The sequence below is a fragment of the Marmota flaviventris genome, chromosome 2 (genome assembly GCF_047511675.1).
Source record: "Marmota flaviventris isolate mMarFla1 chromosome 2, mMarFla1.hap1, whole genome shotgun sequence".
NCBI lineage: Eukaryota > Metazoa > Chordata > Mammalia > Rodentia > Sciuridae > Marmota > Marmota flaviventris.
This window is the reverse complement of record NC_092499.1, coordinates 202,526,975-202,542,634: the sequence shown is the minus strand read 5'-3', so window position 1 is coordinate 202,542,634 and position 15,660 is coordinate 202,526,975. Positions and strand designations below refer to the sequence as shown.

The 15,660-nt window shown below is 48.5% G+C and overlaps 2 protein-coding genes across 5 annotated transcripts in view; one reads left to right on the top strand and one right to left on the bottom strand.

The window, feature by feature from the left end:
* Gid8 (GID complex subunit 8 homolog) lies at positions 1 to 6,654 on the bottom strand. The gene is made up of 5 exons (XM_027954328.2): positions 6,472 to 6,654; positions 3,893 to 4,022; positions 2,291 to 2,487; positions 1,691 to 1,888; positions 1 to 893 (listed from the first exon to the last, which is right to left on the bottom strand). The coding sequence occupies exons 2-5, from the start codon at positions 4,008 to 4,010 to the stop codon at positions 720 to 722; spliced, it is 687 nt and encodes a 228-aa protein (XP_027810129.1). The 5' UTR covers positions 4,011 to 4,022; positions 6,472 to 6,654; the 3' UTR covers positions 1 to 719.
* A 157-nt stretch (positions 6,655 to 6,811) lies between these two features.
* Dido1 (death inducer-obliterator 1) overlaps positions 6,812 to 15,660 on the top strand; it is a 51,059-nt gene continuing 42,210 nt past the window's right edge. The window contains exons 1-2 of one of the 4 annotated variants that reach the window (XM_071609076.1): positions 6,812 to 6,936; positions 7,312 to 7,467. The gene's annotated coding sequence lies outside the window, so the exon portion shown is untranslated. The other 3 variants (XM_027954316.2, XM_071609075.1, XM_027954318.2) reach the window with 3 other exon arrangements.

The following is a 15,660-nucleotide window of genomic DNA, read 5'->3' as shown; positions in this document are numbered from 1 at the left end:
TTATTGAAATCAAAGAGAAACCTTTATTTTCAACAAAACTGCCTACAAGAGATGGTTCACTGATTCGTCTCTCATCACATACAGCACCAAAATATATATATAAAAAATTAAAATGCACACAGCTCCACCCCTTACACACGTCTCCCCGAAAGCCACATAACCCAGACTAAAAGAGAAAAACAAATCCAACTCAATACCCTCACACGAAAGTCATCTTTGAATTAGGATTTACAAATTTATATATTGTTTCCTAGAGAAGGGAAAAAAAAAAAATGAAAAACATGGGTGAGGAAAAACTTGAAGATGAAGGCCTGACAAGACTTAGGAAAATTAACAAAGGCATTGTCTGCCTACAAGCCAGCAGAAAGCAAGAGTGACGGGTGCTCTTCATGCCCCTCAAAGGGAGGCCGGGGTCGACCCAGCAGCCCTAGGAACCCAGCCCCGATGGCAGCCAGGCACAAGAGCACCCCGACAGGGACACAAGGCGCTGAGGTCCTCAGGACACACCAGTGCACAGCCGGACAGCTTTCCCAGATGGCACCCTTCACCGAGGGGCTTCCAACATTTAAAAGAGCCGTTTTCCTTTTAAGAAAGATGCTGAGTCAAAAAAAAAAAAAAAAAGTACCAGGGGGAAAAGCTTCCTACTGCAGTGGGAACCTTACAGCTGTGCCAGGGAAGGCGAGTCCTGTGGGGAGTGGCGCGGTGGGCCTGCACAGGCTCTACTTGGGCTCCTCGATCACCCCTTTGCTAAGGTCTGTCATTTTGGGATACTTCACTTTCTTCTGGTCCAGCTCATTCTGAGCCCACAGTAGCAGTTTCAGTAATTTTGCCAGTTTGGGTGTCGACTCGCGATTTTCATAATCTAGAACAGCTTGGTTAACTTCGCTCCAAACCTAGAAAACAGACACATCCAGTGAAGGTCACACACACAGAGCATCGCCACGTCTACTAACAACACGCATTTTATGTTCTTGGAAACCATTTTCATTAGAAGTTTGCTATTCATTGAAATGAACATCAAACCCAAAATTATGAGCCACTCTGGAGGCATTAAACACAGTCCTTGCCCAGAGTAGCTTTTACAATCTGGTCAGCAAGTGTCACCTCCAGCTTCAAGGTCATTTAAGTGCTGCAAGCCTCTCAAATAAAGTGCCGCAGGGACTGAGAGAGCAGAGGCCAGTACAGTGGCAACATGGCTCCCTCCTATAGAGCCTCAGGCAACCTTTGGGGGAGGCAGTCCTTCCAATGTGGTGCAGGGAGGTCAGAGCCCTGAACCATTCGGGCTCTGGGAGGAGAGGGGTCTGGGTTTGGGAGCACTGAGCTGTAGTTTGTGGCTGGACACGAGAGCAGCAGCAGTCCCAGAAAAAAACACAATTATAATTTAAAACCTCTTAGGACACCTGTTTCTAGAAGTTTTCAAATAAACAGGAGGAAGGTTAAGATAAATTAAAAAAAAAAAAAATGAGCACAGGGGTCTGGACACCGCCAGGCCATCACCCCTCTGCTGCTCCTCCTTCAACAAGATGAAAGAGAAAACGCCAGGGAGGAGTCGCCACTATCACCCCAAAGAACCACAAGCCAGAGCCCTGTCCCACCCCAGAACACAAATGCAGTGCACATGCCACCCTTTTGGAACCGCCTCTCTAATATCCACCAGGGTAAAAGGATTTTCCCTCTTATAGACCACTACCTTTTGCCTCTGCATCATGTGGAGAAGGTCTCCGAAGGGTGATTCCTCGGGGCTATCGAAGGCCAACAGGGCTAGTGTTCGCTCCATCTCTGTGAGGCACTCTCTGCTCTCCTCACCCTGCTCTGCCAGCTGCGTCTGGGCAAACTCTAGTGCCGCCTCAGTCTCTCGCTGGCGGATCAGCTCAATTAGATGCTGTTGCTGGTCAATGGTAAACACAGACACGCTCAGCAGACCACCCAGGCAGGCAACACTGAGCACTGGGCTCCAGTCAGAGGTACAGTAGACGGGCTGGGGTGGGGCTCAGGGGTGGAACACCTCCTTACCACGTGTGCAAGGCCTGGATTCCATCCCCAGCACCACCAAAAAAAAAAAGGTACAACTCCAAGAAGAGGCTTTTCTAATACCTCCAGGTTGTTAAATTTGTATTAAAAAAAAAATTGTATTTTAAAAGCAAAAAGGAGTTTCTGAAATAAGTAAAGCACATAATTCTAATACCATTTCCACAAAAAACTACAATATTCTATTAATGCCAAGTAGCCTGCTTACTTGTCTTTGCAAACAACCTTAATTTACCAAGTATCCACATCCAATAACACTCACCTGCAAATGAAAGTAAAGGTACCGGTTTGTGTCCAAGAGTTCTGGATGGAGGCTGTTGATCAATGCAATGGCCTCCTGAATCTGACCCTTCAGAATCATCTCCCGAATCTTGATTCGCTCATCAAGAGTTTCCAGATCCACGCTGGGTTCAATTCCAGATTCCATGCGAAACTTCTCCGCTGCTTCCTTAAAGCCTTCTAGAAATGAAAACTATGTTTACCACTAGGAAAGGCAGCAGGGAACTATCACAGCCTTCATACCTCTAGAACGTCCAGCTGCCTCAATTAGATAAGCCCTGACACCAACCACACTTTCTTAGGGACTTGGTATTCCTGTCTCTGTGATTTATAGGCTATGCTCTCCAAACACAGAACTGAAAAACAGCACACTTCATTCCTTCCATCCCAACCAAACAGCCCACCTTCCCAGCCAAGAGGTTAGTGAGACCCACTAGATGAAGAAGGCTGGGACTGCAGGCTAGCACGCCAGAGCTCACCCTGGCTCCTGGTGAGGCAGACACACCAGCTGTGCCTCCAAGGGGCTGCTGTGCCCATGCCAGCTTCACCTGCCCTGAGCCAACTGCTCCCTCACCATCAGCGCAGTGTTTGTCCCCTTCTCCCACACCACAAGGACAGATGCTGATTTCCTCATCAACTTTCTGAAGCTTTTAAGAAATCAACTTAAAGAGATGGCTGGGGATTAACAGAGGAAGATTTTAACTTGAAGGGATGAACAGGAGGGAAGGAGAGAACTTCATTTCCTGCCTTTTGAAAATCCCTGATTTTTCTCACTAGAGCTGTCAGTGATCTTCTTCCTGCCAAGAGGAGGGGGTCTTGGTGCTATTTCTTTCTGCAGGCTCCTGCTCTCTTCCTTCCCTCTTTTTTTGTTGCTTGTTTGTTTTGTGGTACTGGGGATTAATCTCCCAGGGACGCCTACATTCCCAGTCCCCATTCCTTTCTTTTCCATACAGATTTTGCTACATTGCCTAGGTTGGCCTCAAACTTGTAATCCTTCTGCCTCAGCCTCCCAAACAGGAGGGATTACAGGCCTGTGCCACAGTGCCCAGCTTCCCATTCTCTCTTTTTTGAGTTGGGCACTCCTTATAGAAGCAGACTCGCCAGAAAACATCAATTATCTGACCTTTAAGTCCAATTCAGAATTGTTCTGTTTTGTTTTGGTATTGGGCTTGAACCCAGAAGTGCTTAACCACTGAGCTACAACCCCAGTGTCCTTTTTATTTTTTGAGACTGGGTCTCATCAAGTTGCTGAGGCTGGCTTTGAACTTGGATGCTCCTGGTTTAGCCTTGCAAGTCGCTGGGATGACAGGCATGCTCCATCACACCTGGCTCAGAATGGTCTTAATGATCTGGATTACCTAACTACAAAAGTGTCAAAGGCCAAGACACTGATTTTTGCCTTAGCTCTCAAAGACCTGGAGTACATATCTCGTCTCCTGAAAAGGCTGTATTTAACACAGTTTACCAGTATGTCAAGTGAGCACTGCATCTCCCAATGCCTGAACACGATGTGGCATTACCACTGAGTACAAGGGAGTAAAAGGGAGTGCTGTGCCCAAGTGGCTGTCCCCACAGAGGCCATTACCAGTGACCAAGTAGTTCATGATGAGGCGATTCATGTCCGCCCGCTGGACGTGTAGGTTGTTGAGCTTTTCCATCCACTCATCTTTCGTGATTTCATCAGGCTTTTCTGCATAACTCATTCTGGTTTATTTCTATAGAAAAAAAAAGTTTTGGTAATTGGTGAAGAATTTTATGCCCAGCGGATCCTCTCAGAAAGCAAATGCAGCAAATCAGTAGGAGGTGGGGGTGGGAGGGTGGAAAGGTGCTGTCAACCTTGAACATAGCAAGTACAAAGGACCTGAGACCCAAATGCACATGTAGAGAACACCAAGGCTAGGTGTGCTGAAAGCAGAGCGGATGCAAGAAAGCAGCAAAGGCCTGAGAGTTCAGAGGCAAAGGGTCAGTGGCATCAGAGAGTAGAGGCCTTCTGAGCTGAGGGAGATATTTAGGGTCTCAGCTAAGTGTAATGGGAACTACTGGGGGTTATAAGCTATGATGTGAGTAAAATGAGACTGTAAGCCTACCTATGCCCACCAGACTGGCAAAGAAATCCAACAATGCCACGTGCTGGCAAAGACACTTCTCTTGACCTCTTTTACTGTAATGTCAGAAGACTGATTCATTGAAATGCATCAGGTTATTTGTAAACCTGCATGTGGTACCCCTAAGAACCTAGCATTTCCATTCTTGCTAAATCTATACTGTAGAAAAGCTCATCTGCATGTACCTAGTGCAGACAACCCTGCTCACAGAAGTACTACTCAAAACAGCAAGAACATGAAAGCCACCTACCTGGACAGTCATTCAACAGGAGTATGGGCAAACAAACCGTAGTATATAGAGCCCACATCCAAAAAACCCTTGGGTAGTATATTCTGGAATTCAAAACTTTTCAGATTCTGCACAGATGACATGGTATAAGTTAACATAGATTTTATGACAGCCTCTCCAGGGCCTGGGGCACCACACCATAATCTGGTATTATTTCTTCATTGAAATGTAAGCGTATTCACACTAAATGCAATGGAGATTGTTAGACTTTACTAAGTCAGGTTTTGCCACCAAACAGATTAAAAAAAACAAAAACAAAATCAAAACTTTTGGTTTCAGAAATATTCATATTTGAGAAGGGACCGTGGTCATGTATCACACAACAAAATTTAATAAAGCAATTAAAATAAATAAAATCACAGAGTCATGTGGATGACACAAAACAATGCTGAATGCAAACAGCAAGTTACAGTGGAGAACCAAGTAAGGCATGAGTTTTGGAAAGAACAAATATATGACAATAAATATCTACATGGCAAAAGGTGTTTTTGTTTTGTATTAGTAGCTAAAGGTGTGAAAACTGACACTTCAGAGGAGGTTACCTGTGTAGGAGGGTGAGATGGTGGGGACCACAGGGGTTGCTGTGCTAGCTCCAGAGCACTAGCTGGCTTTTGAGGTAGAGACACAGTGCCCTGACCGGCTACTTTTCATACAATGCCACTGACATGGATGTACAGATATTACTTTATACCCAGCCAAGTTCATGTTAATTTGCTTCAATAAATTAAATTAGAAGATGGTACAGGTTTCCAGGGTGAAAGTGGGGTGAACACTGGACACTGAGCAGGCAGGCCAGCAACAGAGACGAGAGACACTCAGATCAAGGCTTTGGTCATGGAGCTAATGGCTACTCTTGGACTGAATGTGTTGGGACAAAAGCAAGGGAAGAATTCAGATCAGCTTCCAAGCAAGAAAAACCTTGGAGAATGTCACCACAAACACGGAGGCAGGACTGTAAGCAGAACAGGTTTGAGGAGCAGGGCAGGTCTGGATGACTACTAAGTAGCTGGAGAAGTCTAGCAGGCATCTGGATTACAGGTCGAGCCCCACGCTGGAAACATTAATTAGGGAAACATTTGTGGTGAAGAGGAAAACATCTAAGCTAAGAGTTCAGCAAAGACCACCTAGGGAGAGGGTAGACAGGGAACAAGGGGGTACACACTCAGGGGATGCACGGACTCCAGAGACCAAGCAGAGACGTGAAGGCGCCAGCAGCTGGAACTTGCAGAGGCGCACTATGGAAGAAGGGAGGTCAAGTGGGCGGGCTGTCACCGGCACTAAGGTCTCTCAGGTGGTTTACAGGTCAACTGCAGAACTCAGCCAGACCAAAAACTCTTATTCGCAAACTAGCGAGCTACGGAGCAATCTAAAAAGCCCCCAGAAGAAACACCTTCGTGTGAGTTTCCACACGTAACCAGCAGTCATCCACACACCAGCAGCCCCTGGACCCCAGCAGGTACACAGGCACCAGAGACCCGCATCTCGGCCCCCGCGCACGACCAGGGCCGGCTCTGCACGCAACAGCTCCGCTGCGGCTCCAACGCGGTGCTACTACGAAAGTCGTCCTGGGCAGAGCCGGACGCACGCTCCCGAACCCTGCCCCGGACAGAGCGCGGGCCAGCGTGCAGCATGCTCCCTTCCGGGAGAGACGGCCGTCGGGGGCCCGTGGGGCAGGAAGGCGCTGCTGGGCGGCCCAGCCCAGACCCCAGTTCGCGCGCCCTGACCCCCGGTCAGCTCGCCGGGTCCCACGGAGACGCGCGGCCATTTTACCTTGTGGATCCCGCCTCCCGCGCAGCGCAGTGTGGGCGGCGGCGGCGGCTCCGCGGCCGCTCCCGGGGCCGGGGAGGGGCGACGGCGGCAATCGCCCAGCAGAGGGAGGCGGAGGCCGCGGCGGAGACGGGGGCGGGGCGGGGAACCGGAGGGCAGACGCACCGGCGTCTAGCCCTCAGCCACTTCTCGCGAGACCACGAGACAGAGAGCTAGCAGCCAATGGGGCGCTCCCGCGAGGGGGCGGAACGAGAGGTCCCCGGAAGCTGATGCCTTAGCTTCCGTTCTTGCGCGTAACTCGCCGGCGGCGCCCTCGCTCTACGGGTTGGCGCGAGAGTCAAAAGGCGTCGGCCTCTTTTGCGCAAGATGGCCGCTGCGGAGGCGTCTGGGTGCGGAGTCGTACTGCCGGGATGGCGACGTCTAGACTGACTCCGAGGCGAAGGTCCCGGCTCCTTTCCCGTCGTTTGTGTGAGGCCGGAGGGGATGGGGCGGGGTGGGAAGGCGCCGGTGCCTGAGACGAGGAGGACGTCTCGCGGCTGGCGGCCTGCCTGGCTTGCGTCCCAGAGGCCCAGCACGGCCGCCCGGCTGGAGCTCTCCCTTCTGGGTGGAAGCGAGTCCCCCGGGTTTAGTAGGCGGACGTTGCCGAGCGCGTCCTCATTTGAGGCCAGAGCGGTAGTTAGAACGACCCAGCCTAGGGCGTCTGGCTCGGCCGACCTCGAGGATCGACGGAGGGGACCCCCGCCCCGGGCGCCTCGAGCGCGGGGCGGCCTGAAGAGCGGCCCGGCGGGAGGTGGAAGTGGGCGTTGGAGTATTTAGTCCCTTGTTATTGTTTGCCTGCTCCAGAAGAACGCCGAGCCATCACTGCAGGGTCTCGTGTCGTTGCCGAGACTTAGCAAAGACTCAGGAAGAAATCTTTACAAGTCGGTGAGATGGTGTGGTGTGATTCTTAAAAGCGAACGAAGTCGTGGGACATTGAGGTCGGACTTTTCCTCACTGAAAGTAAATCCAGTTCGGCAAATAGGTTGCATAGTAGACATTTCCCATTAACCGAATAAGCTAAATCTGCAGACTCAAAGCTGTTTAAATGCATATGCAGTGCAGACGTCTTTTGCCGTGCATAACCCTAAGTTTAGCTCTGTGTCAACTCAAAAGTGTGCAAGGGGTGCCCAGGGAAAAGCGTGGGGGAAGCCCAAGGAGAAGAGAGTGGTCATTTTGAGGCTTCACTGGTACCGTCTTTGGGTGGTGGGTTAGCCCCAGCAGCCAACCAGTGTCAAGTCTTACTTTTCCTTCTTACTCCTTCCTAGAAACCGTCCCTGGTTTAGTGTTTCCTAGCCTCAACATTGAGACCATGGTCTTTGCTCTTTGGATTACCACAGGATCTTCCTAACCCATGACCTTCACAGAGGTCCTGCCAGCTCCCCTCCCAAGACCATGGTTGATCTTTCCAACACTATCTCACCGGGTCACTCTCCTCTAAACACCCTTTGGACTCCCCAGTTGCCCACTTAAAGTGATTGCAGCTAAAAGTCCCACCCTTCCTGCTCTCACCCTGCCTGCTCCAACCATCCTGACCTTTTGTGGTTCTCTGTTCATCAAGGCTGCTTGTCCCTGGCTGACAAGATGGGCCGGTGGAAAAGGCTTCCCTTGACTTCTCAACAGCCATGGGGCTTCCTTGGGAAGTCTTCCCCAACAAAGCTGGATTTGGTCCTCTCCCTTGTTCCCACATGAGACTCTAAACCATTCCCTCTGGCTCTCAACACCATATCCCATGTTCCTGTTCTAGTAGTAAATCATGATTTACCATCAAAAAACCACAAGGTATAGGGTGTACTGACTACAGCTAAAACATCTAGTAGGAGCTTGGTATGAACTTGCTGAGTAGATGAAGGAATGAATCAGTGAAGAGCATTGCGGACCTGTATCAGAAGCGACAGGAGCAAAAATGGAAAGTGGAGGGAGACCTTCGGGGAGGTGGAAATGGACAGTCCCTAGTGATGGGCAATTTGTGGGAGCTCAGGGAGAGAAGCTGAGAGTGGGGCACACATGTGCAGCCTGGCTGCTTTGGGGTACCAGCACTGAGGGAACAATCTTGATGAAGGATGTGGATGGAGCAGGAGGGGAAGAGGGCGTGCTCAGTGTGGGCTGTGTTGGATTTGGTGCCTGTCAGACACATCTAAACCTCCCTGGGAAGATCAGGGCTGCAACTGAGAGTTGATAGATGCATTCAGAGAGAGACCTACAGATGAGGGATGATTAATCCCAGAATCCAGGAGAAAGGCAACATATTCTTTCTCACTAAGGAAGAGGAGCCTGTTGAGGCAGTAGCACATTGGCCAGAGGGCTTTTCCCAAAGCTGTTAGGTGTTGTTTTAAGAAACTGAGAGCAGTGGTGTCCATGTAGCAGGGAGATGTAGGCAACAGTCATCAGAACTGACCACTTGTGGTACTGGTGGCAGAGCAAGGAGTCAAATGTGATGAGTAGGGGAAGCTGAAGGTGGCTAGGGACAGGCAGCAGGTGTGGGGAGAAACACCACACAAGGGACAACAGCAGGTGGTGTGGCTGGGCGGGTCCATTGCTGGGCTTTTGGCTGGCGCCTCTGGACTTAAAGGGTGAGACCATTGGTTGAATAGGGAACACCAGAGAAGTCCCGGGTTGGACATAGGGACAGAAGGTAGGAGCTCCTTTCTGCATGTGTAGGTTTTGCAGTGCTGTGTGTGAGGCCTAAAGTGGAGTTGCTGGGGAACAGGTGAATGGGTAGGTTTGATTCAGGTGGAGTGACGGACAGCACAGCCAGGTGTGCAGAGGTGTCTGTCCAGAGTATCTGGAGCAGATAGGAGAGCCTGGACCAGAGCCCTGGAGACACACAGAGCTACAGTGGCACCAGGGGTGAGGGAGAGAATGGCCAAGGACAGAGGCCCACCTCGGTTCCCATCTGTGGCAGGCACCAACTTGACCGAGATGTCAGCCTAGTGGTTTCATCAACTGGCTGAGCTTTCTGATGTGGAAGGGATGGCCTGTGGAAGAGGGAAGCCACAGGACCTGGCCAGTGACTGGGAGAGGCCCCTGGGCATTCAGGGTGCCCCTGTTCTGCAAGCCAAGGTGAGACTTTGAATCTGAGAAGTTGTCTCATTTTGAAAGAGATCAACAGTTCTTTAAAAAGAGCAGTGTTAAAGGTATATATATTTTTTCCCTCCACGTTTTTAAATGGTGCTTTATAGTTGTATATAATGTGGGATTTGTTGTTATATGTTAATACATACACACAGTATAACAACATGGCCAGTATTCCTTCCCACCACTCCCCTGCTTCTTACCTCTGATCACTTTCCTCTATTTGACTGACCTCCTAAAGGTATATTTCTTACAAGAACATTAATGAAGTGGTTTTGTGGGTTTTTTTTTTTTTTTAAAGAGAAAAGTCTCTTGAGAATAAAATACTGAGTGCTTCCATTACTCAAATCATAAAATGTCCCAAAGCCATGTTTTATATAACCACATTATTTCAACAGATGTTTTTATTTTACTCTCAAAACCCAAAAGCATAAATCTTATACTCTGGTGTCCCGACTTTCAAAGAGATTTGGCAAAACAGACCTTCTGAATTTTCAGGATAATTTATGAACTTTGCTGTTCAAGGTCATTCACACCATAGGTAGTGAGTACCTAGGTGCCCATTTCCACAGACAGCTTTCCACTGTATCTGTGGTTTCTTCTTATGAAGATGTGGAAGGAGGAGGAGAGGGTTTGCTGTTACTTGGTTCTGCTGCACATATCCTGGCACCAGGTGTGTAAAACCACAGCAGTTTAGAGGGAGGGATGGTCTCCCTTCTCCCTGAAGCACTGATCATGTTTTATTGGTTGGTAAGGGTAGTTCCCCCGACCTCATTCTGAGGATTGAACCCAGGGGTTCTCTACCTCTGAGCTGCATACCCAGTCCTTTTTATTTTTATTTTAGACAGGGTCCTGCTAAGTTGTCCAGGCTAGCCTTGAACTTGTGATCCTTCTGCCTCAGCCTCCTAAGTTGCTGGGATGGCAGGCACTTGCTACTGTGCCCAGCAGTAATTTACTCCTTCCCTCCCTCCCTCCCTCCCTCCCTTCTTTCTTCCTCCTTTTTTAAAACCTTTAACTCCTAAGGCTGGAGATGTAGCTCAGGGTGGTAGAGCACTTTCTTAACATGGAGGCACTGTGTTTAGTCACCAGCACTGCAAAAAAATAAAAGAGGGTCCTCTTTAGTGCTTGCTGGGGTTGGGACACACACTGGGTCCAGGGTGCAGTCACCTGAGGGAGTGGTAGTCCTAGATTGCAGTCCTATGGAAAAGTCCAAACATACCATTTTGAGTGGCAGTCCCCTAATTTACCTAGTCAGCATACTTCTATGTACAGTTGCATATTGAGCTTGAGAGAATGCCCTGGCCGGTCAGGGATTTGACATACACTCACTGGCTTTGGATGTGATTTTTTTTTTTTTTTTTTTTTTTTTTAATTCACAGCATATAAGTGTGTCTGCACACCTGTGCATGGTGCACATGCTTTGGCATGGCCACAGCTGCTGTGATCAGATGTCTGGGAGGTCGGAGCACTGAGCAGAGATGGGCAGCCTTGTGTTCAGTTTGCTTTTAGTCGTCTTTTTTATCCTCTCACATTTACTTTCTTCTTTTTCTTTTTGTGCTGGGGATCAAACCTTGGGTCTTGCATGCTAGGCAAGCGCTCTACCACTGAGTTATATACCCCAGCCACACATTTACTCGCTCTCTGTTTTTTAAAGAATATTCTTATGTATTCTCTTTGTTTTTATTTTTTTAGTTGTAGATGGACACGCTACCTTTGTTTAATTTATTTATTTTTATGTGGTGCTGAGGATGGAACCCAGTGCAAGCGCTCTGCCACTGAGCCACAGCCCAGCCCCCACATTTACTCTTTAAATGGTCATTTTCTATGGGGTGGAGAAAAACTTTGGTATATCTAGTTCTTCATTTCTCTGCACAACCACACAGGCAGTGTCACTGGCCTCCCCCTTCCATAAGCAGATTTGTGTAGGTCTTATTTCTCCTGTGGACACACCAGTTTCTGAATTTTAGAAGTAGTTGGTTCAGTTGGGACACAAAAAAGGATTCTGATACAGGAAGGTGATTTTTGTTTAGATTCAGAATAAAACTAGAGTCCCCTTTTAGATTCCTGAGGACGCTCCACAGCTCAGCCTCTTTATTTATTTGTATGTGGTGCTGAGAATGAATCCAGTTCCTCACAGGAGCTAAGCAAGGCGCTACCACTGAGCCATAACCCCAGTCCCCCTTCTGTTTCTTGAGCTTAGCAAGAACAGTTAATTTATACAGCACAGGTTGAGTGTCCCTTATCCAAAATGCTAGGGACCAAAAGTATTTTGGAATTTGGATATTTTCAGATTTTGGAATATTTGCATACACGTGTGTGCACACTAAGATATCCTGGGGATGGGACCAAGTCAAACCCAAAATTTATTTATATTTTACATATATATATATACACACACACACTTTATACACATAGCCAGAAGGTAATTTTATGTGACAATTACAGTGTGTCTGCGTTTTGACTTGGACCTATCATGTGAGGTCAGGTGTGGGATTTTCTACTTGTGGAATCTTGTCAGAGCTCAAAAGTTTCAGATTTTGGAACATTCTGTATTTCAGATTTTTGGATTAGGAATGCTCAACCTGTATTCCTATTCCAAAAGGTCACTGTTTTCTTGCTTTTTAAGTGTTTTCATTTGAGGAACAAAGATCATTAATTGTCACCAGTGCAAATGTGGTCCACCCTATCCCAGAGCGATGCTTCAGGCTGGGGGAAGGCACCTGGTGGCTTTTGGCTTCTGCATGTCTAGAATTTAAATGTAAATTGATCGCCTTCTTTTGGCTGGTCCCACCTCTTTCTGTCTGTTCTCCCCTGCTGGGGCTTTGGGGCAGGTGCCGGTGGCCACCTCTCTCTCTCCTTCCTGCTGGTGGGTGAGCTGTGAGGGCAAAGGGCCTGCCTACTCAGGCACAGTTGCTGTGCTCCTAGACTGCTTTCCTGTCCCACTCCAAGAAAGGCGTTATAGTTTTGGTTTTCTTACTTGATGTACACCTTTAAAGACTGTTGATAAAACTAAATAGGAAATAGTTTTTTCATGCTTTATACTTATTAAAACATCACTTTCTTCTGAAGTTGGCTGTATTTACTTTTCACTGAACTCAAAAAAGAAAAACGGGCATCTAGGTAACCTTATGAAACACCCTAGGAGGTAGGAGCAGTCATTGTGGTTTTGCATTAATGTGTTCACTCATTTAAGTAACCAGGTTTACTATAGCAGGAGATATGAAGACACTTTTTGACACACTGTGTAAGAATCCCCGGGAAGTGATACAACTGGGAATAGCACATCTGGATTCAGTTCTCTGCCTTACCTGTAGTTCTTTTTGCCTCTTTTGTAGATAATGTCTTGAGGCCACAGTTCCCTTGTCCTGAGTAACCTCCAGAGGATAAGGGGTGAAATATTTACCTTTTATTCTTCTAATTAAAATAAAAGTTTAATTAGACAAAGTTGGGATTCTCAACTGTTCCTTGTACCCTGTAGAGCCATCACATTGCCACAGCTGGCTTTTTATACGCCCCTGGGGTGGCAGCAAGTTTTACCTTGGATTTCTTAGTCTGGTTTTCTCCTCTTTTCAATCTCCTTACTTTACCCACCGCCTCTGCAATCTGCTACTGTGACAGTTTGCTCATTGTGTCAGCAGCATTGAACCAGTGCTTGCTGTGAAGTTGCCCCTTTTCATGACACTCTTCCTCAGTAATGCACAAATGCAATATCCAAAGGACAAAGATCTGGCACTATTGGAACCAAAGACTAGTGTTTATATGTTTTGCTTTGGGGGAAGAAGCAGTGGATTTGATGGTGAATTGATTGCTTGTGCAAGTAGGCTTTTGTAAAGTTAACTGTTGGAGCTGAGGATGTAGCTCAGGTGGAGCCTTACCTAGCATAGGCAAGGCTCTGGGTTCATGCCCATGACCAAGTGGGGAAAAGTCCTTAAGTTAGTAGGTCTTATATGTGTAAAAGTAATAAAAATTCACCAGTTTCTTTAAAAGTAAAACAAAACATAGTGGTCTAAGCTTTCATGGGCTGTAAGAAAATAGACGTGGCTTTCTGATTCCACATGTTCCGCACCCACACACTCAACCAAGCGGACCAAAAAATATCAGGAAAAAAAATTGCTCAATACTGAACATGTACAGACTTTTTTCTTGTCATTATTCCCCCAAATAGTAGCGAGCAACACCTGTTCACAGAGCACTTACGTTGATCAGGTATTGTAAGCCATCTGGAAACCATCTAAGGTGTATGGGGGTGTGTGCACAGGTTATGGCAAATACTGCATCATTTTATGTAAGGATGTGAGCATTTCAATTTCGGTGTCCTGCATCCTGGACCCAGCCTCCTCCATACCCTGAGGATACCTGGACAGTGTGCTAGGTTTCTCTTTTCCTGGGGGGCGGGGGGGGGGGTTGCCTTCTGTCCCTGGGGAATGGGCTTCTGCCATGCACCTCTGAGTCCTCAAGAATTGGGCACAGCCTGAGTGCCAGGACCCTGGGTTGCAGTGCGTGAAGGACTTGCAGCAAGTGGACATGGCCTGAGCAGCGTGATCAAACGCTGCCCCTGCTTGCCTCAGTACTGGGGAGCCCTGCCAGATACCTCCAAACTGGGGGGCAGGCCAGGGAGAAGGGGCCAACAGGGCCAGAGGGCAGCTGGTCCCAACTCCCCCCTCCCTTTCTTCTCCTCACCCCCCACCCCCCTGCATTAAGGGTGGAGAGGTTTGGGCCCGGCTCCAGCCATCCGCTCCACCGGTTTCGACCACCACAAACCGGTGTTTCCAGGAGCAAGTGACTCCTGGGGCCTCTCTGAAGCTCCTGGCTGGGCAAAGTGCTCTGTTGCGCATTCGCTCAGCTTTGGGGTTTTCTTGCTACTTCAGGGCATTTGGGGAAGAATTTCGGGAGACCACTGGAGATTGTTTATTCATTTTGCTCTCTGGGTTTTACTTTGAAATATGGTTAGGAGGAAGTATTCATTTTAAAATACCCAAACTAGCCACTCCTGATGGCTGCACTGTCATCCTAGAGGCTTCTGAGGCAGGGGCAGGAGGAAGGCAAGTCCCAGGCCAGCCTGGGCAACTTAGCCTGTCTCAAAAAGTAAAAGGGGCTGGGAGTGTGGCTCAGTGGTGGAGTGCCTCTTGGTGCAATCCCCAGTACCACTAAACCAAAACTAAATTCTCCAACTACTCTTTTCACCTGGGAGAGCAACTCCCAAGAGTAGTGAGCACAGGTAAAAGGGGAGGAGTGTAGTCAGTTCCCTTGCAGGCATCTGGGGAACCCCGTGGGTGGACCCAGGGGCTGCAACAATGCGCCCCCCCCCCTTACCCTTCTCTCAGTCCTGCCGTCTTCTGTGCTGCCTCTTTGTCCTCTTTTATCTCCTCTCCAAATGCCCCTCCTAAAACTGCACCCCAGAGTTAAAATGTTTTAAAATCTCACACTTGTGTAAAAAAATTGCTGTAAAGATCCTCAGCTAGTAGCCTGCCAGAGGCTCTCCCAGAGCCACTCCTCAGGGGCTCTCTCTTTGTTAGGGAGACCCCCTGTGGCCTTCTTCCTCCTCCTTCCTTCAGTGAGTCCCCTTTCTACTATCTGCTTGCCCAAGGTCACACTACCGGCCTTGTGTGTGCTGGAGATGAAACTCAGCCTTGCCATGCTAGGCTTGCCCTCTGTCACTGAGCTACACTCCCAGCCCCCACTGTGGTTGCTGTATTCCCACTACACCTTGGGGGCAAAAACCCACCCTCCTCTACTAGGGCACTCTGGGGGGCGGGGGTGAGTACTTCCCTGCCATATTCCTCTGATCCTAAGGGTTCACACCAGCAGAAACAGCTTTGATTGTACAGCAAAGTTTTGTTTCTCTCCGCCCCATACTGGGGATTGAACCCAGGGCCTTGTTCCTGATAGGCAAGCGCTCTATCACTCCCCATCCATAGCTAAGTTTTCTTTTGGAAAAAAGGCACTCAGGAACGGGCGGGTCTTGTAATCTTGGGAGATGTTTATTAGAAAGCACATCTTCCCGGGCCCCGGCTCATAGATGGATGGAAGCATAGGGTTGCTGGACACTTTACATCTCCGCGCTGAGGGTGGGAGGTGGGG